General features: G+C 46.3%; 1 protein-coding gene across 12 annotated transcripts in view; it reads right to left on the bottom strand.

The window, feature by feature from the left end:
* Positions 1-22,683, bottom strand: part of EMSY (EMSY transcriptional repressor, BRCA2 interacting) — a 339,048-nt gene that overhangs the window by 206,379 nt on the left and 109,986 nt on the right. For all 12 annotated transcript variants that reach the window (XM_086933879.1, XM_086933880.1, XM_086933870.1 and 9 more), the window contains exon 9: positions 21,982-22,227. In XM_086933879.1, coding sequence (XP_086790005.1) covers positions 21,982-22,227 — 246 coding nt within the window. The remainder of the gene's footprint in view (positions 1-21,981; positions 22,228-22,683) is intronic.

Genomic DNA, 22,683 nt, shown 5'->3' with positions numbered 1-22,683 from the left:
GTATTCCTGACTGAGAGTGTGCGAGTGTCTGTCCTGAGGCGGAAGCCGGAACTGGTGTGCTGTTATTGAATTTACGCCGCATTTTAAAACTGCACCCTTATTTCTTTGTTTTGCACTAAAAACTGTATTTTAAAATGACAATTGCTGGTAATTGATTGCTATGCACTTAGCCCATGCCCTAACCCACTACAGCCGATTAAACGCTGCGTGGATCTGCCTCGTCTTCTTGGCGACCGCCATCTTGGTAGGGAATCGGGGCGAGCGGTCTAGTGCTCGGCCCCTCACGCATCCGTTAGTATAAAATGGCCCCCCCATTCAGGGAGCGCAGCGGACGGGTGCAGCGGGCACGCCGGCTGCGCGCCGAAGGCGCGCTTAAGGCAAGCCCGTCTGCGCCCGTCCGCGCCAGTACGGGGCAAGGGGCACGGCACTCTGTGCCTCTATTGAAATACACCGCTACAGATGTATGCAACCTGCATGGAGTACACCATCGGTTAGACAAAATCACCAGGAACTGTCTTGATAGTCTAGGACTCCTGCAACAACGTGACACATTCCCGGAAATACGAGGTATCCAAAGGAACCACAAGGTAACCACTGCCCCCAATTATACAACTTTCAGGGTGTTCTATTTAAACACACGCTCCCTAGTCAAACACCAACTGGAAATCTTCACCTTACTCTCCTCTGATTTACCTGATATCCTGTTTCTGACCGAAACATGGATAACCCCTGACTCTGCCCCTGATATACTAGCAGCACTCCCGACCGACTATTACATACTACACACTGACCGGCCTTCAGGAAAAGCCGGAGGAGGAGTGGCTGCCATTATTCATCGTAAACATGACTTTAGATCTATCGACTCCCTCAATCTGGCTAGCGTAGACAACCTAGTGATTAAACTTGACTCGGATCATACATCTCTGATATGTGTAGTTGTTTATAGACCTCCTCAGCCTATGCCGCTCTTTCCCATTACTCTGAGCGAACAGATAGCCAATATAGCAACCAAGTACTCCAATATCTTGCTGATTGGCGATTTCAACTACTGGTTTGGGGACCAAACCGGTGGACCTCACTCCCTGGAATTTACTAACCTTTTGACAAATTTTAATCTCACACAACATATCCTCAGGCCAACACACAATAAGGGCCACATATTGGACCAAGTCTGGACAACAAATCCCATCATCTCTGCTATGAAGGTACACCCATGTATATGGTCTGACCATTTTCTGGTCACGTTTGACCTCACCCTGGCCATGAGAACTAAATCCCCCTTAGTCGAGGGTGGAACTGCTAGATGCTGGAAATCTGTGGACTTGTCTGAATTCACAACCTTCTTGGCCGGATCTACTCCTAGTCCAGCCCAGAATGTGGATCTCTTTGACATACAGATCGCTGACTGGTTAAAAACAGCAAGCGATCACTTTGCCCCCCCTAAAAAGATCAAAATAAACCGGAAAGCAGAAGCCCATAAATGGTTCTCTCCCGAATTAAAGGATATGAAACTATTACTTCGTCAAAAAGAGAGGAAATGGAGAGCTTGCTATGACCCTGAAGATAAGCTCCTTTATAAACAAGAACAAGCAAAATACAACAAAGCCATTAAGGTAGCCAAGATTGAATATTTCTCCTCCAAATTTTAACATCCACTAACAAATCGAGAGAGATCTTCTCAATTGTGGATGAACTTTCCAACCCTGATAGAGTTTCACCTAAACCAACTCCCACTCAGGAACTATGTGATAAACTTAACACGTTCTTCCTAGAAAAAAATCACAGCTATTAAAGCCAGCATTACGTGCTCACCGTCAGCTGTGATTCCTCCTGACTCTGTCAGGAATACCCATACTATGGACAGTTTCCCTACAATCGACACAGATTCACTCACCTCCTTGATGTCCAAGGTCAAATCTGGATCCCCCCGGGATTGCTGCCCCCCACATATTATGAGAGAAGTTTTTTCCATTATTCCTCAACCTGCTCTGTCCCTTTTAAATTCATCACTCACTCAAGGCTGTGTCCCAAAATCATTTAAGGATGCCACTGTGGTCCCCCTGATAAAAAAGGTCGGCGCTGATTTATCAGAGCCATCTAACTATCGCCCCATCTCCTTGCTTACTTACTTAGCTAAGGTTTTGGAGGCACATGTTGCAAAATCTTTGCCTGCCTTTATAGAACAGACCGAAGAACATCTAGACCCTCATCAAGCTGGCTTTCGCCCAGGGCATTCGACTGAGATGGTCATCTTGGCAGTCCTGGACGAGCTCCGCAGGGAGGCTGACATCGGTACCCCCCAGGCTTTGGTTCTCCTGGATCTGTCTGCCGCGTTCGACACGGTGGACCTTAAGATCTTGTTGGACCGTGTCGAGCGCGCAGGCATCCAGGGTAGGGCCCTAAGTTGGATCACCTCCTTCCTGGAGGACCGTACACAGGCTGTTCGCCTGGCAAATTTTACAGCGCCAGGGCTGAATATCACATGTGGGGTTCCCCAGGGCTCCTCCCTATCCCCACATTTGTTTAACATCTATTTACTCCCCCTAATTAAAGCCTTAAAACAGAGGAAAGTAACGACCTTCAACTACGCAGACGACCTGCAGCTTTCCTTTACCATAGACAATTCCACTGAATCCATCTCCAATTTTCAGGACACCATGGTGTTCATCCGTAACTGGATGGATTACAACCACCTAAAATTGAACCCCGGAAAGACTGAGGTACTGCTGATAGGAGATAGTTGCATCTCCTGGGGCCCTCACTATTGGCCAGCAGAACTAGGGACGTTCCCTAAACCCTCCTCTTCCGTAAAAAGCCTAGGGGTGACCATTGACAAAGATCTGTCCCTAAACACTCAAGTGGGCACGGTTGTCTCTAAATGTTTTTTCCAGCTGCGGAAGATCCAAAAGATACACCACTTACTATCCCAGGCAGCACTGATACAAGTTGTGATTGGCCTAGTCTTATCCCACCTAGACTATGCAAACTCAATCTATCTAGGCCTCCCCTCCTATCAGATCAAGAGGCTCCAGCTTGTACAGAACCAGGCAGCTAGATTGATCTATCAGCAGCCTAAGTGGCAATCGGCCAGAGCTCTGATAAAAAACTCCTCCCACTGCTTCAGCGGGCCACCTTCAAAACCGCCTGCCTCACATTTAAATCCCTAAATTGTTATAGCCCAATTTTTATTAACAAACTGATACTGAGGTATGTTCCAACCCGTGATCTCTGTTCCAAACATCAAAATTTGCTGGTGAGCACAAAATTCAAACGCAAACGACATGGTGGGTGTCGATTTGGATTTTTGGCACCACAACTATGGAACTCACTCCCATGGGAGATCCGTTCTTGCCCCGATCTACTTCGGTTCAGAAAGCAGCTTAAGACATGGCTGTTCATACAGGCACATGAGTAAACCGTCCCTTCGGAAGTCATGTCAGAACAGTCAACTCATAACTGCTCAAAACAGCGCCATGAAACCTTGGTCAAAGTGCGCTTTACAAATTGGTTATAACATAACATAAAATAACCTGCAATTTCGCTAGAAGATATTCCGCCAGGCCCAGGTAAAAAGTGTTACCATCATCTGTAATCTAGTCTTGACGTCATGAGAGCATGGATAGATATCTTCGCAGAGGGAGACAATAAGTATAAAAATAAATTCTGTTTTTTCAGTGAGAGCAAAACCCCGAAGCATGTAAACACAACAGATTATATTTGTGACTTAAATGACAGATGGATATCAACTTTCAGCCCCTTGTTCCTCACAATACCGTGCTGAGGACATGGGGGAGGTCTTTTCAAGCCAGAAGGCCTACCAACTGTGTAGTGGGATGTCACAGAAAAAGATACTCGTTCTTCTACATGTTACACTTAAGGGGATGTATTGCCAGCCACTGGAAAACAGCTGTTGGACAGATGCTAATCAAGGGGAGCTCATCACCCATGCCACACGGGAACAACTGCTGGGTATCATCAGCATATGATATAAGTTTGGCACCTAGGGATACCGCTAACTGAGCAAGAGGGGCAAGATAAACATTAAATAATGTAGGTCTCAGAGCAGAACCCTGGGGCACTCCCACTGTCAAGTCACGAGATACTGATGAATAAGGTGGAATCCAGATCTGCTGATTGCGTCCCTTTAAAAAAGGAGAGCCAGTTCAGGGCCTTACCCTTTATTCCAACTAACTGCAAATGCTCTAGGAGGCTGGAGTGTGGAACCGTATCAAAGGCTGCTGATAAGTCAAGCATTATCAGCACTGCTTTTACCCCTCCATCCAATATGCCTTTGATATATTCGCTAACCTCCAAGAGAGCAGTCTCAGAACTATAATGGGCACTAAACCCTGATTGGCTGGGATGAACCAGATTATTGATATTTCAGATTTCAGGAGAGTTGAAGATTAACATGCTTCTCCAAATCTTGGGAAAAAAACAACAGGTGATGGACAGAATGCAGAACAATGTCATACATTCACCCCAGTACAGAGGTCTGGGCCTAAATCCATCATTTTTTTGCTCACCATGCCATTCCAGTTTGAACCCAGCCATATGCAAATCAGTCTTGACCCTGTACCTCATGGGAACAGTCCAGCCCGAACTGCCAAGCCAGGTCCTCCCTGGACTGGAAACAAGCATCCAAAGACCGGAGGGGCTTTCAGAACTCATTAGCCTCAATAGCTTGATTCCAGTGGCATGGAGAGCACGGGACTCACGAATGAGCATACCCGTCTCACTCGGGGTGACAAATGCAAAAAACAACAGGTGATGGACAGAATGCAGAACAATGTATCGCTTTCTCCAAATCTTGGAGCATGCTGGGAACAGAGCTATTGGTCTGAAAGAAATCAAATATCAGGCAAAAAAAGGGGGGTGACCATGTCAAAAAGGGGCACTTTCCACCGGTACCCAACACAAAATCACATCATGTATTCAGAGGTGTGGCAATCCTCCTCAATAGGGAACTCTCAATAGGGATCGCGAGGATCACTATGTGGGGATACGCGCCAAGCTAGGTACTACAGAGACAACCATAATCTCGGTCTATGGGCTCACTGAAGAAAGAGTTCTATTCTGACTTTTTCCAGAGGATATGCCACTTCTCAGTGGGGGGACATTGTTGTGGGCTGCAACCTTAGTACTCATCTGGACCCAGGGTTGGATCGCTTTCACTCTCAGCAAGGTGAACACCGCCCTCCCACTGTCCTGAACCAGGGCATCCAGGATCAGACACTGGTGGATGCCTGGAGTCACCACCACCCTTGTAAATGGAACTATACATTCTACTCCAAAGTTCAGCTATTCACGGCTAGACTACTTCCTGGCCACACAGTCCTTGCTGCCCAGGCTCACAGACTCCAAAGATTGCCTCATCCCTGATTATGCCTCGGTGTGGCTGGTAGTAGGGGCCGCTCACCTGCAGAGACCATTTCCGAGGCCGTGGGTAGTGAATAAGGTGGCGCTCCAAGACCTGACTCTATGAGACTCAAAGACATTATAGAACACTACTTTGGTGAGAAGGACAAATGGGACGTGTCCCCACAACCCTTTGAGATGTGGGTAAGGCAGTCTTCCGAATGAAACTCATCTCCCACACAGCAGCATCTGAGCATGCGGGAGAAGCTCCGATATCTCAGGCGAAGGCCCAGCACAATTGGGGGGGTTGGGGCAGGAGAGAGGAGAGAGGTAGGGGGATGGAGGCTCACTCAGGGCCCTACCGGACCTCTGCAAGCTTCAGGGAGAGCTTGAACAGGTACTAATGAAGGAGGCAGCCAAGAAGCTATTCTACGTCAATCAAACGTATTCCAAATTGGGGGGAAATGGCAGATATACTTTTGGCCCACAAGCTATGCATGCTACCGATGTGTAACCACATCGGCAGGTCAGGGACGAGGAGGGCCAGCTAAATCGAGAGACAGTAGAGATTCTTGCTGTCTTGCAGCAATTCTTCTACTCTACAGCACACCCAGAACTTAGATAGGCAACTTCCAGATGACTATCTTCATGATTATAAGCTCCTAAACAAGGTAGGCTGAGTTGTGCCTGCTAGAGGAAAACTTTTTGAAAACAACAACAGTCCCATGCAGCACAGGATAAATCATACAAATGAATACAGACACAATGGATTCTGCATTTAAGTGACTTGTCTAGCCGGACAGTGGTCAGCAAGTATATTTACTTTATAGCACAAATTACAGAGAGAATATCCTTCAACAATCTCACGGTGTGGGGCACAAGCCTGTACCTCAATTACACATAGACACTTTAGTACACTCAAAGTGAACAGGAAAGGGCTTTTAGGCAAAAAGCTTAAATTGTGTTCTTTAAATCATAGTGTGAACAAATATTCTTAGATGCGCCATTACATCAACATAGTACATGGTATACACACTGTATATGGCACATGAATTGGTCGACGGCGTTTCGATCCCACATTTAAATCACAGGGATCATCATCAGGACATTTCATAAATGCCTAATAGTTACAAGCCACTAAAACCTAAAAAGGAGAAGTGGGAAAAGGAGATGTACAAGAGATTATGAACTGAACAAGGGTGATTTAAATCAGTTTCAACGTGATGGTCGGTGCTTAAAGGGTGTGTATTTAAAAAGCAAGTTGATGCACAAACCATGAAGATTACCGCCGTGATCGTGGGGAACGAGGGACTGTGTTTGAAACAATGATAGGATCGACATTGGCTTTCTGTGACTAACAGTAGTACTCGTGGGTGGGAGTCTACTGCCGTGAAGAGGTTGTGGTGAAAAATTGTCAATTTCACGTGTTCGAGGAACTGGCGTGAGCATGGTTGTAGCAATTTCAATTGGTAGTGCCCGCAGTGAAATGGAGATTTGCCGCGGTCTTAACCGGTGGTCAAGGTAGTCAATTGGTAGGGTAATTGCCAACAATTAAATTCGTGCCGAAGCGCGAGGTGGTGACGTTCTAAAATTACGGCGCGGTGAAGAAAGGTAACGGCGCAGTGGGGGAACTGGGCTTACCATGTCAATTCCATGGCTTGATTCCGTATGGGAATTAAAATACGGAAGTCACCTAGAAAATACCAAAGGTTGCATTAGGATAGGAAAACAGCACACTGGATGAGGTCCAGGCAGCAATTAAAAACCTCCTATATCGAAAACCCCTGGGCCAAGGTGGGTGTCTTGCCTCCTTTTACAAAGCCTAAGCCTTCCTAATGATAGACACCCTCACTAAGATTTTCAACTTTTTATGTTTAATTTTGAGGACATAATGCTAGGATCCCACTGTTATGTTTCATAGGGTACCCCAATCTAGGTTCAAGTATTATCCTAATCTTTCACATACATTTACTGTACAATGACACTACATAACGGGTTTTGGTATTGGCCTTTTAACTAGTTAAGCGCTGCATAAAATGTTGTGTGGTTTCCTCTGAAAACTAGCATCATTAATTATGCATGAAGATTCTCAGACTCACAGCAGGATTATCATCTCCTGCATAACAACTTTGTATAAGGGTCATCCCTTCCGTCATACTCTACCAACATGACACAGCAAGGTAGAATCCCCTGAGGGTACCTTTTGGGTATATATACACCACTGTTTTGCCCAGGAAGGGAGAGAAAAAAGACTTCAATGCTGACACAATGACACAAGACGCTGAGGCTCCTGCACACAGACACTCCAGCCCGCAGTGGTCTGACATCCCTCGCGGGGTGTCCATCTCGAGACAAAGGCGGGTCACACAGTCTCTAATTTCAGGTAATGGGGTTAGCTTCAGCCTAGGGGGATTCTGGGCTCTACACCTACATATATGCTAGGTACACTTAGGTACATCTAATTAGGGTTGCATCGTAGGAGTACGATTTATTACGGTCATGTAATTCTATACCAGCCTGTATCCATTGTTTTAGCACTATGGTAGGAATCTACCATCCTTTTACTCTGTTGGTGAATATAATTATTTATTTCTGGTTTTGTCTAATTGGTTTTTCAGTACACCTATTTACCCTAGAATGAAGCTGGTTCAAAAAATGCTTGTTGAAAAACTACCCACCGTTTATTCTGTGTATCTCTCTTTGAGAAAAAGTGAGCACGAGTGACTGAGCGAAAAGTACTGTACTTTTTCCATGATCCCTGAAGGGACAGGGCTGTCATGTTCGATAGTTGCCAAGAACTATTCTCTTCCTGGTAAGAGGAGATTACAGTGGCACTGTGAGCTGTGAGCTAGCTGGTATACAGGCGGACATACCCAGTGGGAGTGTTTGGAATCAGTCTGGACACCAATCCCACAGTCTATGTTGTCTAAAAGAGCAGATCCTATATAGGTTTATAGGAACTACACAACACCACCTTACCCTCCTTCTGAAACCTGGCAAGCCTCCAATGCTATGCTCCTCTAATAGGCTACCTGCGTAACGAATAGCAATGTAAAACATTTTGCATCGATACTCAGGCCCGATTGGAACCTATTTGGCCCACTCTTATTGCTCCCCAGCAATGAGGCTTCATCCACAATAAGCAGTCGAATGGCATCAGGAGACTAGCTTTGGTACTCATGGAGGAGGGCAGAATGCTGTTGGCAACCTGGACGCAGAGAAGTAGTTCAAAAGAGTAGATTGAGCATGCCTGTTGAGGGCACTCGATAGATTCTACTTGGGCCCAAAGATGAAAACTTTCATCCAGGCAAATTTCAAAAGGCAGTCAGACAAACTCAAAATTAACACTACCTTTGCACCAGACATACCACTGACTAAGGTCATGAGACAAGGGTAACCCTTGCCCCCCCCCCCTAATTTTTACCCTAACCATGGAACCCCTGGGGGCTCAGATACAGAACAATCTTGCAATCTACAGCAGGATGGTGAACGGCAAAGAGCACAAAATGACACTCTTCCCCATGATAACTTATGCTGGGTCACTGATCATGTAAAAACGATTCCAGCACAATTGGGAGAACTAGACCGCTTAACGAAGTATTGGGCTTCAAATGCAACTACTCCAAATCACAGGGACTGGGGTTAACAGGCCCACAGGGCATTCTTTGGGATCCCATCCAGAGGGGGATTCATATTGGCCCCAACATTCATCTTACAACGTGCAAGACTATGTATGACAGCAACATTCCTGCTTTGCCCTTTTCAAAGACCTTTATAGGTGGGGTAAGTTTGAGATCTCCAGGATGGATCAGCCTTAAAATTTCATACCCCAGGCTCCTATATGTCCTACAAACCCTCCCCCCTGATCATCCCCGAAACAACCCAGGTGACGACGCTTAAATAAATTCATAACTTTGTATGCCAGGGTAAAGGTAAACATAGTTTACCACGATTGCGAAACCACGCATGCCATTACAACGCAAGTCGGAACACCGGCTTGCGGTAGGGGGCAAAAAATCCAACACCTTCCCTACAGTTGCACAGACTGGAGTTGGAATAGTAAATTATATTATTCCAAAATCCAGCGCTCCACCTACAGCAAGTTGTTGTTCAGACTTGTAAAAGTATGCGAGGTGACATCGGTCGTTGTAAGGGCTTGTTGTAATGGCATGTGTGGTAAACGCATGCGAACTAACGTGGCATTCTTTAGGGTAAATCATCCCTATTCCAATACACGTCGGTGGGAGGGCCTGGGCTTCCAAAATAGGACTACAGACATGGTGGTCGCTCAACTTCGCCCTTCCCTCGAATGGAACCAAGAGCCCGAAGGTAAGCCTAGGGCACAAGTGGAACAAGCCTTCTCTCAAGTCTCTCTTGGCAGGCTTTTGTGGCTGCCAGCCATGACCTGGGCAGGTACCCCCCCTCGTCCACCACCACCGCTGGAAATGAAATGAAATGAAAAATTACATTTATAGAGCGCACAAACTACTTGTAGGCCTCGCAGCGCTTTTAACTGAAAAAACAAGGCAGCAGCTAGGAGGATTAACAGGTGTTGCTGAACAAGTGAGTCTTTAAAAGCTTCCTGAATGCCATCCAGTTGTTTTTTTCTCTGAGGGCAAGCGGGAGAGAATTCCACACTCTTGCAGCGTTATGCGAGAATGAGCGGCCGCCGCAGCGGGCCCTGTTTATCTTGGTTGTAGTGGCTAATTGCAGTGACCTTGAGCGCAGAGCTAGGGGGTAGCTAAAGGATGTATTATGGCTGGACCCGTTCTGCGTATTGCTTTTTGAACAATGCACATCGTCCTAAATTGTACCCTTGCTGCCACATGGAGCCAATGTAACTTTTTGTTTTTTATTTCAAATCGTTTTTATTGAAGTAACAAACCAAAAGTAAAGACAGTACAATAATTCTTCCGTTACAAAGTGATTCGATACAGGTATTGTTAGACAAGTACAGAAACCACAAATAATAAGAAAGAAGGAGAAAAATCAATTCTTGCTTGTCTCATTGATATAGATTAACATGCCGAACACTCAATGTGTGGATGTAACGGGTAGGACACTAACATATGAACGCAGATGTACACTCATATATCACAGGTTACTATAACAAGAACACTCTGCATCAAGGTGGATCATAATGGAAGGAAGACATGTCTAACGATTTCCACAACTTCTTATTGGATGGACCCCACGTAGAAGACTGTAATGCCTGATTAGTAGCACCTCTTAGAAAAGACAGCCATTCCTGCCAGATCTTGAAGTTTACCTCCTTGGTACATTTCCACTTGCATAAAACTACCTTACACGCCAATGTTAACATTAAATCCAAAAGCTGGCGATCTTGCTCATTTATTATTATTATTATTATTATTATTTATTTTTATAAAGCGCGTAGTCACCCGGAGGTATCCCAGCGCTAAGAACAGAACCTATCTCCTAAGTACAGTGGGAAGGGGAGAAGGAAGAAAAAAGGGCGGGAAAGGGAGGAACAGCAGATCAGGATGGGGGCCTAGAGTGATTCACTGTGGGAAGAGGTGAGTTTTGAGCTGTTTCCTAAAACGGAGGTATTGAGGTTCGAGGCGCAATGCTCGGGGGAGTGTGTTCCAGAGTCGTGCAGTGTGGACTGAGAAACGCCTTCCTCCGGATCGGGCTCTCTTGAATTTGGGGGCCACAATAAGGTTTTCTGTGTCAGAGCGGAGGGGTCTTGAGGATTTGTAAGGTGTGATGAATTTCTTGAGAGCAGGGGGGCCTTGATTTTGTCGAAGTTTGTGGGTCAGGCACAAGGCCTTGAATTTGACCCGCTCTCTTATAGGGAGCCAGTGAAGAAGTTTTAGGGCTGGTTTGGCCGATGCTCTGGCGGGGGTGTTAGTGAGAATCCGAGCCGCAGTATTCTGAATTCTCTGAAGCTTATTCAGAGTCGCCTCTGGGGCGCCCAAGTATATCACGTTGCTATAGTCAAGCCTCGAGATTATTAGGCCCTGAATTAGCAACTTTTGGGAGTCAGTGGGCAAGAGAGGCAGAACTTTCCTCAATGATTTTAACAATCCAAAGCAGTTCCCGGCCACTTTCTTGGCCTGCACAGTGAACGAGAGGTCGGTGTCAAGCCACACACCCAGACTCTTTACTTCCTCTCTGGGTTCAGGAAGGGGGCCCAGACAGGCTGGCCAGATGTTCGGGGGCAGTGTGAGTCCTTTTGGGCCTAGGAGCAGAACCTCCGTTTTTGCCCCATTTAGTTTTAGGGCAGAAGAGTTCATCCAATGATGGACCTGTACAAGGCAATTAAATAGGTCTGCTGGTTGTTGTTTGGGATGGGACAATGACACAACCAATTGTGTGTCGTCGGCGTAGCTGACGACCCTCACTCCGAAAGGGATGATGACCTCCTCCAATGTGGACATATAGATATTAAATAGTGTGGGGCTCAGGGAGGAGCCCTGAGGCACCCCACATTGGAGGGGAATTTCGGAGGAGCGGGCGTTATTCTCCCAAATTTGATAGGTCCGTCGAGCCAGGAAAGATGTCAGCCAGGCTAAAGCGGAGCCTTCTACACCGACTCCCTTGAGTCTTTTAATGAGAAGTCGGTGGTCCACGGTATCGAAGGCCGCGCTTAGGTCGAGGAGGATCACTGCCACTGATCCTCCTCCGTCCAATAGCGTTCTGGCCTCCTCAACCGCTGCTAGGAGGGCGATATCTGTGCCCTGCCCTGGGCGAAAGCCCGTCTGGGAGCTTTTTAGTATGTTGTTAGCTTCCAGGAACTGGGAAAGTTTTCTGTTAACCAATTTTTCAGCAATTTTGCTGATTCCTGGGAGTAAGGAGATGGGCCTATAATTCGCCAGGTTTTCGGGGTCAAGGGAGGGTTTTTTTAGCAGGGCTTTCACGACCGCTGCCTTCCAACTTAGGGGTACAACTCCCTGTTGGAGTGAGGTGTTAATTAGGTGGGTCACAGTGGGGATGATCGTGGGGGCAACCTTTTTAAGAATTCGGAGAGGGGCTGGATCCTTCGGGGAGCCGCTTTTTATGGATGTTAGCGTTTTCTCCACTTCTTCAGTCGTAACTTGATCCCAAGAAGAGAGGCGGCAGAAAGTTGAAGATTCCGGGGGATCGGGTTCCTTGCTCAGAGTTGCAACGGGGATAGACTCAAGGATTTTTTGGATTTTCCCGTGAAAGAAATCCGCTAATTGTTGACATTTGGTCTGGTCAGCTGTGGGGTCAATGGGGTATTTAGGTCCAGGTGCTGGGGTTTTCAGAAGGTCTTTTAGTATGGCATAGGATTCCTTGCTGGAACATACTGCTTTCTCTATTCTCTCCTGGAAGAACGTGATTTTGGTTTTACGGATGGTGGTTTTGTAGTTCAGGAGAGAAGCAGAGTAGGTCTCTTTATTTATTTCAGATTTGACTTTCCTCCAGGAACGTTCCGACCTCTTGCACTCTTGGCGCAGGGCTTTAAGCTCTGATGTGTACCATGGGGCCGAGGCTACTCTTTTGGGGTGTTTAAGGGAGAGGGTTGTAGGAATGAGTGCATCAAGAGAGGAGGTTATCCAATCATTGACTTGCTTGTCGGCGGTAGCAAGGTCACTGGAGAGCTCAGGGGTGGATTCTGCCAATGCGGCTGCCCATTCCCCAGGTGCAAGTTTGTGCCATCGTCTGTCAGTGGTCTGAATTTTAGAGGATTGGGGTTTGGTGGGGGGTGTTTCCCAGGAGATTGGGACAAGGAAGTGGTCCGTCCAGGGGAGGATCAGGGGATGCTCCGTGTTGATGGTTGTCGCATTAGAAAGGACGGGGTCCAATAAGTGTCCCTTCTCGTGGGTGGGTTCATTGTTTATCAGTCGGATGTTAAATGATGATAGGTCTTGAAGAAGGTCAGCGGCTAACCTGTCTGTAGGGTCTTTAAAATGTAGGTTAAGATCGCCTAGAATGAGGCAATTCCCGGTAGAAGATGCTAGCTGAGCGACTGATTCCATGAAGGCGTCAAGGAATTTTCCCGGGGAGCCCGGGGGGCGGTAGATCAATAGCCCCGACAGAGAGTGGGCAGGGGAGGGTTGAATGGAGAATTGGCAGCTTTCGCAGTCTTTGATTTGGGCGTCAAAAATTCTGCAGGTAAGATGCTCCTTAAAGATTATGGCTACCCCCCCTCCCCTCCCTTTGGGTCTGTGTAGTGCTTGACAGAGGTACCCTGAGGGTAAGGCCGTGACTATATCTGAGTCGGTGCTGTCTGTTAGCCACGTTTCCGTAAGGAAAAGCAAATCGAAGTCATGGTCTAGGATGAGCAAATTTGTTTCAATTGCATGTTTAGGGAGGGAGCGACAGTTGAGAAGTCCAATCTTAAGTCCGGGTTTAGTGGATACAGTGGGGGAAGGAGCGCAGCGCGTACAGTAATAGAAGGGTTTACCTTCGATATGCCTGTGGTGGCAGGCCAAGGTTGTTCTTGGTTGCAAGGCGCGGAGCATGTCTCCAGTATATATCACACGCTCACATGAAATGTCCGGCAGCATTTCTGGGCCTGGGTCCGTCTGGGCCCGGACGGGCCCAGACGGGCTTGCCTTTGGCACGCCTTCGGCGCGCTGACGGCGCGCCCGCTGCGCCCGTCCGCTGCGCGTACGTGGGGCGCACATGATTATGTAGGCAAGTGGGCGTGGCCGCTAGCGAGTGGGCGTGGCCAAAGACCGGCTCACAGGCTGCTGGCGCTGGCGCTTGCTAATTAGGGCGTTGGGTGGGTCTCAAGACGATCGTGGTCTCCCTGGGTCCGTCAGGAGAGAGCCTGGGTGTCAGGGCAAGTTGTGCAACACGCACTTTTAAAAGACAACACACAAAATCAAATCAGTTTAAAATTAGCGCTCCCGGCTGTGCCTCAGGAGAAGAAGAAGGTTCTGATCAGAGCAAGAACGCCGCTCTGTTTATGTAGGCAAGTGGGCGTGGCCGCTAGCGAGTGGGCGTGGCCAAAGACCGGCTCACAGGCTGCTGGCGCTGGCGCTTGCTAATTAGGGCGTTGGGTGGGTCTCAAGACGATCGTGGTCTCCCTGGGTCCGTCAGGAGAGAGCCTGGGTGTCAGGGCAAGTTGTGCAACACGCACTTTTAAAAGACAACACACAAAATCAAATCAGTTTAAAATTAGCGCTCCCGGCTGTGCCTCAGGAGAAGAAGAAGGTTCTGATCAGAGCATGAACGCCGCTCTGTTTATGTAGGCAAGTGGGCGTGGCCGCTAGCGAGTGGGCGTGGCCAAAGACCGGCTCACAGGCTGCTGGCGCTGGCGCTTGCTAATTAGGGCGTTGGGTGGGTCTCAAGACGATCGTGGTCTCCCTGGGTCCGTCAGGAGAGAGCCTGGGTGTCAGGGCAAGTTGTGCAACACGCACTTTTAAAAGACAACACACAAAATCAAATCAGTTTGACAATCGTGGTTCCAACCCCCCTAGCACAACATACACAAAGTCCTGTACAGGTTTTATCTTAAATACGTGATGAATGCAGTCAAATATTTCCCCCAGTATTCTTTTAGTAAGGGACAATTGAATAGCATGTGAGCAAGATCACCAGACCCTGATTGGCAATTCCAGCATGTCGGAGAGTCACATAATTTGCATTTAAATAGCTTTTCTGGAGTCCAGAACGACCTATTTATGAGCATATACTTAGTTTGGAACAGGATGGGTGACACTTTGTGGGCAAGTGCAGACTTATGAATCAAGTCCCAGTCAAAATTTATTCCTGTGGAATTCAGTTCAGCTTCCCATCTCGCTTCCACATTTTTGTGAGTTTTCTTGGGCAACGGTAGCAGTAGTTTATACACCTTAGAAACGAAGTGACCTGCGTGCATAAGGCGTGGGAGATGCGTTGTCAGCCATGGAGTGTAGTGTGAGAAGTTGCGGTTAGTTAGTGCCGCTTTGATTTTTAGAAAATTATAGAAATCTATCGGAGTAAGATCAAACTTCTGCTGTAAGCTTGAGAACGGAATTGGGTCTCTATCGTCATACAAATCTCCCGCTAGGTTAATACCCCTTTTGGACCATGACTCCCAGAAGAGTTCCATACCCGCATGTTTAAGGTAGGGATTTCTCCATAGAGACATACATGATGATTTAGAAAACGTCAACTTGGTTTTGTGTGTTTGGTCAAGTCTAAGTAGGGCCCTTCTGGCGTTTAGCATTATATATCTGGAGTGTGGCAGGTGCGACAGGTCCATGGTGAGCAAGGACTCAAGAGGAGCATGGCCCACTATTGACCTTTCAATATCAATCCATACAGGAGCATAGATTGGGAATTTTATTAACCATTGGGCACCTTGTTTACAAAGAAAGGCTGTCTGATAGTTCCTGAACGAAGGTAGACCCAGGCCGCCTTTATCTTTCGCCAATTGTAGCTTCTTCAGAGATATCCTGGCTTTCTTGCCTCGCCACAGGAAGTTACCAAACAGCTGGTCTACTTTAAAATCAAAATTATTCGAGAACGTCATAGGGAGCATGCTGGCCAGGTAGTTAACTAAGGGAGTCGACATAATTTTGAGTGTTTCAGCCCTGCCCCACCAAGACAGGAATTTTGGAGACCAACCTTCTAGTAGTGTAGATATTTTTTTCAGAGTCAATTCTTCATTTATTTTCAGAGTGGAGACTAAATCTTTTTCGAAGTCCAACCCCAGGTATTTAAAGCATTTGGGCTGCCATGTAAGACCAGAGTCCCCTATGATCCCCTTATCACCTATATTGTTCAGTAGTTTGACCTCCGTTTTGTCTTTATTGAGCTTGTAGCCAAAGACCTTTGAGAATTCTTCAATGTCTGACATGAGTGCAGATATTGCCTCCTCAGCTCGCTCAGAAAGAACAAGCACATCGTCTGCATATGCTGTTAATTTGACCGTGCAGTCTCCAAATGGTATGCCTGCGATTTTAGGGTCTTTCCTTATATGGTATAAGAACGGTTCGATAGCCAGTAAAAATAACGAAGGCGATAGGGGGCACCCCTGCCTCGTACCTTGCTTTAAGCAAAATGAGGAGGAAAACGATCCACCCGCCCTAACTCTTGCCGAAGGGGAGCAGTATAGGGACATTTCTAGTCGTGTAAATGTTTCCCCCAAGTTAAATTTATTAAGGACTGCTTCAAGGAAGGACCAGTCAACCTTGTCAAAGGCCTTTTCGGCATCCAACGTTATCGCCACTGTAGGGGTGTCTAGAAATTTAGCTTTTTCTAGCACATGTGCCAAGATCCTTGTATTGTCACTGGACAACCTATTTTTAAGAAAGCCCGCTTGAGATGGGTGGACTAGCTGTGGAAGTACCTTCTGAAGACGGGCGGAAAGTATCATTGCCAGGATCTTACAGTCTATATTAATTAGTGAAATAGGCCTGTAATTTTTTGGGAGCGACGGGTCTTTCCCTTCCTTAGGAAGTACTGCTATTGTTGCCTCTGCTAGAGTACCTCTGACTTCACCAGAGCTATTTATCTCCTGGAATAGATTTAGTAGGGGTCCAGTTAATAGAGTGGGGAACGTTTTGTAGAATTTTGCTGTAAAGCCATCCGGGCCTGGTGCCTTCCCTGTTTTCAGTTTTTTTATTGCGCTTTCCACTTCTAGAGCACTGATCGGGCCATTTAGACCAACCTGATCCTCGGTAGACAGCTGTGGAAGATCACACTCACCCAAGTAATTCTTAATCTTGTCCTCCTCCACCTTTGAATTCTTTGCATAAAGGTCTTCATAGAATACCCTGAACACCTCAGCTATCTTTTCTGACTCTGAATGTGAGGTCCCAAAGGCATCTTTAAGGACGCTAATAGAATTCTTTTGAACCTTAAATTTCAAATACGAAGCTAGGCTTTTACCAGCTTTATTGGATTCACAAAGTTTAAATCTCCGTCCTTTGTCAAGCTCAGCGTGCTAGATGATCCCTCAGAGTGATCTAATGAGACCACCAACTGAGTGTTGTCTGCGTAGGTGATAATACGGACGCCAAATGGGTGGACTATCTCCGCTAGGGGCCTCATGTAGATTTTAAAAAGTGTGGGGCTCAGGGCCGAGCCCTGAGGAACCCCACACTTGAGTGGCTGTTTGGTGGATACAGCCTCGCCCTCAAATATCTGGAAGAAGCGTTCGTCCAGGAAGGAAGGAAGCCTTGCCAGGGCCGCGCCCGACACTCCCATGACCTTCAGACGATGTAATAAGGTAGCATGGTTAACCGTGTCGAACGCGGCACTGAGGTCTAATAGTATGATGGCCGCTTTCCCTCCCTGGTCCAACACCGTTCGTGTTTCTTCAGTTACTGCTAGCAAGGCTGTCTCAGTCCCGTGTTGGGGACGGAATCCTGTCTGAGAGACACTTAGCAGACTATTGGATTCCAGGTAGTCTACTAGGATGTTGTTGATATGCTTTTCTAGCAGTTTACTCGTCCAGGGTAGCAGGGAGATGGGGCGGAAGTTGGCTAGGTTGTTTTGGTCAAGCGTTTTTTTTTTTAAAGGGCCCTGACCATTGCACACTTCCATCCCGTCGGCACTATGCTCGTAGCAATTGAGGTGTTAAGCACGTCGAGAAGAACTGGTCGAATGACATTCAAGGCCAAAGTAAGGAATTGAGGGGGTGCTGGGTCACTGGGGGATCCTGATGTAACTTTAGAGATTATTTTATCTATGGAAGTAGAGTCCAAAGGGGAGAAATTTTCCAACACACAGGGAGTTGGAATGATGGGGCAGGCTGTGGTGGCAGCTTCTGATTCAATTCCCTCAGTGGAAAAGGAAGAGTAGATGGTCTGAATCTTCTGATGAAAGAAGGTAGCCAAATTATTACAGCGAGTTAATGTCCCATCAGGTGACATTCGCTCGGGAGGAAGGGAAATCAGCGATTTGGCTATTTTAAAGATTTCTCTAGGAGCATTGGCTGCTAGATTAATTTTTGAATCATAAAACTGGGCTTGGGTGGATTTAATTTCTTTTTATATAGCCTAATTACAGATCGATAATCTGATTTCCTGATCTGGGAGCGATCTTGTCTCCATGCTCTCTCGAGTTTGCGACAGGATAGTTTCATTTCTCTCAATCTAGGAGTGTACCAGGGGGCTACTTTTTGTCTCTATATGGAGTGCAGAGGTACTTTCGGGAGTACTAAATTAAGAGAATTAGTAATCCAGTTGTTAAAGCTGGTGCTGGCTAGATTAGGATTAGTGGCCTCTGGGGGTTTAGATTCAGCAAGAGCGGATTCCCATTTGGGGAGGGTAAGTGTAGCCCACTTCCTACCCCAGTGTTTTTTTGGGTCTTGTGTAGGGGGAGGGGGGGGGGGGGGGGATTAATAGTAGTCCATGAAAATGGTATTAAAAAATTATCAGTCCAGGGCAATGGACGAGGAGAGTCAGTATGAAGGTCATTAAGGGTACTGTAAATATGATCTAATAGATGACCTTTGTTGTGCGTAGGAAGGAATCCCTTTTGTGCTGAGTCGGACAGGTCATCTAAGTGAAGATTTAGGTTGCTGAGCACCGTGAAATTAGCTGAGGTAATCACTAGGTTGGCGGCTAGATCAGTTATATTTGAGACAAACTGGCCGATCGTTCCAGGAGGTCGATAGACCAGGAGGCCTGAAAAGGTGTTAGTAGGGTATAGTTCCAAGGTGAACATTAACACCTTGGCTGCTTTGAGTTTTCCCCTCCTATGCTGAGCTTTGATGTTTCCCCATTGTTTATGACGAGCTCAGCTCGTCATAAGCACAGCTCAACCGTGCCTCACGACGAGATGAGCTCGTCATGAGCAGCGAAGGGGTTAAGATCTCGCAGGCTGATGTGGTAGAGGGGGTGGTACGGCACCTATATTGTTCTTTGTAAATGATGGCTAACCCTCCTCCTTTACCCGTGTTGCGATCGGATCTCTTCTTAGTATAACCCTGTGGAGTAGCCCAGACTGTAGTGGGGTCGGCCTCCAACTGGAGCCAGGTCTCCGTTAGGAAAAGGGCATCGGATTTAAGATCTTCTATTAACATGGCCAGCTCTGTGTGGTGTTTAGGCACTGATCTGCAATTAAGAAGGAACAGCTTCCAGCAGTGATCGGTAGCATTATTCCCCAAGGTTTTAGGGGATGCTTTCCAGTCGCAGTGCTTACAACAGATCTTGCTCCCTATAAGACGTACTGAGTGCAGACAATTGGGATTAGTAGATGATCTTAGGGCATGTAAACATTGGGAATTATAAGTGAACGGAATGCCCACCATAATTCCAGGGGATGTGGGAGCGGATGGACGCGGACTGGCGCAGACTGGCTTCTCTTAGGCACCTCTTCGGCGCTTCTATGGCGCTCCCGCTGCGCGTAACCGCTGCGCGATAAGGACTATGGGTTAAGTAGATTGGGCTGAGGGAAGACTAGAGCGTCACCCTACTAAGATGTCTGCCCGCAATGGCACCACCAGGAAGTGAAGGCGCTATGTTCTCCCTCCACAACAAACAGCATGAATTGCTGCGGTGGACCGGGGAGTCAGCGCACGATATGCTAGGAACACAACAGTTTTAAAATGCAACAAAGTTAAAAAGGTTACTCGCAGCAATGACAGTATTCACCCAGTGCTAGCGCAGTGATGTTACAATCAATTAAGCCAAATTCCTGCCCCACTTGCAAAATGTGAGGAGAAAACAGGCATTCCTAGTCTATCCCTTTATCCTGACTCTCCTGGCCAACACCTAGACTTAAGTCTGGGTGTATTAGTCCTAGGTTCCTTTTCTTGGGACCAAGGACAGTAACCTTCTCAGAAGGATTTTTACAGCAACAATGACCTAAGAACGAGAGGGGACCTCATGGAGAAATATGCAGTTATTGATGTGACATCTGTAGACTCACTCAGGCATTACAATGGACGGGGAGGGATTCTCCTCGTAGAGTCATGCAGAGGGAGGCATCACCAATCGAATCCCTTTACATCAATAACATCCATCATAAAGGCATATCATCGTTCTACCGCAACATCTTAAATCTAATCCCCCTCGCCCTACCCCCCCAAAAAAAAACATGCACGCGTGTCCCAATGGGAGAGTGAAATGGCTATGTACATCTCTGATGAGACTCAGGCAGAGGGCTTCCAAGACCTCCATCTACCTAAGCTACAAGGAGAATGCCTACAAAATATAGTCACGCTGGTACCTCACACCCGTGCTTTTCCATAAGTCGTTTGGGGGTTCAAAGTAGTGTTGGAAGGCTTGTGGGTATATAATTACCTTCTTGCACACGTGGTGAACTTGCCAGCAGATTCAGAATTTTTAGGACACAGTTGTTATCACGATAAACTCCATCACTTATGTCTCACTGACGCACAACCCACTATTGCTTCTCCTGTGGGACCCTGGGAAGGATAGACTTTACCCCACGATGACTCCTCAGGGGAGGTTGCTCCCTTACTTCCTTCTGGCCACATGGCTGAGTATGGATCAGATGTGGAAGCAGCCAAAGGTAACCTCGCTCAACATGTGGTGGAGGAAGGTATTGTCTGTCTATGCCATGGAAAAACTCACTGCACTTATACGTGATAGGGTTACAAAAAATTACTCTACATGGTACCCTTTTACAACTTACATGAAGAGACGGCAGAGCAAAGGGGGATACACCTGACAATGTCCAAGACATTGCGAGCTACCGATGTAAGTGATATGGCTCCTATTGAAGCAGAAAGTGGGATGTCACATATTGAACATTAGGACTAGACAACATGTCCCTATGTGTCTCACAAGATTGAAAGGTGGGGGTGTTTCTCCAAGGACTTTATCGGAAAGTGTGTAAAGATACTTCCGCCTGGATCTACTGAATTGTGCACTTCTAAAATGTCAACCATTACTTTTGTTTATGACAAAGCTGTAATGTGTGTTTATTACAAAATATAAAATACTATTTTTTTTATTTATTCAAATTTAGCAACAGAAGAGATCATCAAGTTGTTTTGCTGAAATTATTTTCTCCAATTTCAGGGCCCCCTCTATAGTTGATACCCCATGTAGATCCTTTCAGACCTACTGCTGTTGTTCCTTCTGCAGCGACTCTGCACAACATTGTGCAATGCTTTTCAGCTAAATCTAAAATCTGCAAAGTATTTCAATTTGCTTACTTTGTCTTTTGCCTTAGAAACCCATCTGATTTAATCTCTATAAAAGTACTGTCTGATGTTCCATGTAGCTTGGCTGATACTTAGGAACATAAATGTATGCATTTCCATAGAATGCTAACAGTATACATATAACTCGGTGGGTCTGTCGACACCTTCAAGTTCAGTGCACAGACATTAAGGATTACAAGTATCATATGCAATAGTCGTGTGAAAGTGATACGGATACACTAAAGCCTTATGCAGGTAGAAGATGAGCCTCATCACAATCTGAATTACTAACCACTAATCATTGAAACTGGTTATCTGGCTGTTGACTTCGTTACATATTGAAACTGTGCAAAACATTCTACAGTTTAACCCAATTATCTGTTGCTAGACTATTTCCTATACTGTAAGGTCACTGATGTAATCAATGGATTCAAGCATCGGAAGGATGTGTTTTTAATGTAAGTAAGTAAACAAACTGTGGCACACTATTTTACCAATTCCATCAATTAAATTATTGTTTGCCTTCTAATTGCATAGAGATACAAATCACAAAAGTGCACAACTGCAATCCATGTACTTACCAGATTCCTGCTTGATCTGTATGGTGGGTTTGATGGTGGTTGACATCTGTGACTGCTGCTGAAGAGTAACCGGAGAGGTTTGAGTTATCTGTTGTGGCGAGTGTTGCGTAATCTGAGGCAATGTTTGTCTTGGAGACTGTGGGTACTGCTTTGGAAAATGCGCCAGAATCTGTGTAGGGGAGCCCACCAAGGATTTGGGGGATGGTAGTCTGGCAGAAGCCACTTTAATAGTGGATGTAGGAGTACCTAGGTAAGAAAGAGAAATCTTACATGCTATTTACAAACTACTATATGTTCTGAGTGCAAATATTCACGGCTATTTCCATTAAAAGGTCACATTTTGGCAGTTTAAACAGAAGACTATATAGCTGATCCAATACACACTGTCTGCACAGTTTGAAATGTCACAGAATCACAAAATGATATGGTCCGAGACATAAATGGCCACAGCTAGTCCAAACCACGCCCTTTCCCAAGATATACTAAAACACAAGCCCCTACAAAATGACAGAAAACTAAACAGTGGTCTTCTGTGACCACATAATTTATGGTTATAGTCCAAAAGCAACATTAGTTCTTGCATACAATTGGCTAAATAAAAACAAAAAGAAAACTCCCAGTGGTAAAGAAGAGCATTGGAGCCAGCTATCAAGTCATGGGTGACTGAGCGATTAACTAAAGATGCAAAGACAGGCAATTCCT

The sequence above is a fragment of the Lissotriton vulgaris genome, chromosome 8 (genome assembly GCF_964263255.1).
Source record: "Lissotriton vulgaris chromosome 8, aLisVul1.2, whole genome shotgun sequence".
NCBI lineage: Eukaryota > Metazoa > Chordata > Amphibia > Caudata > Salamandridae > Lissotriton > Lissotriton vulgaris.
The sequence above is the reverse complement of the archived record's forward strand: the minus strand, read 5'-3'. Positions and strand labels throughout refer to the sequence as shown.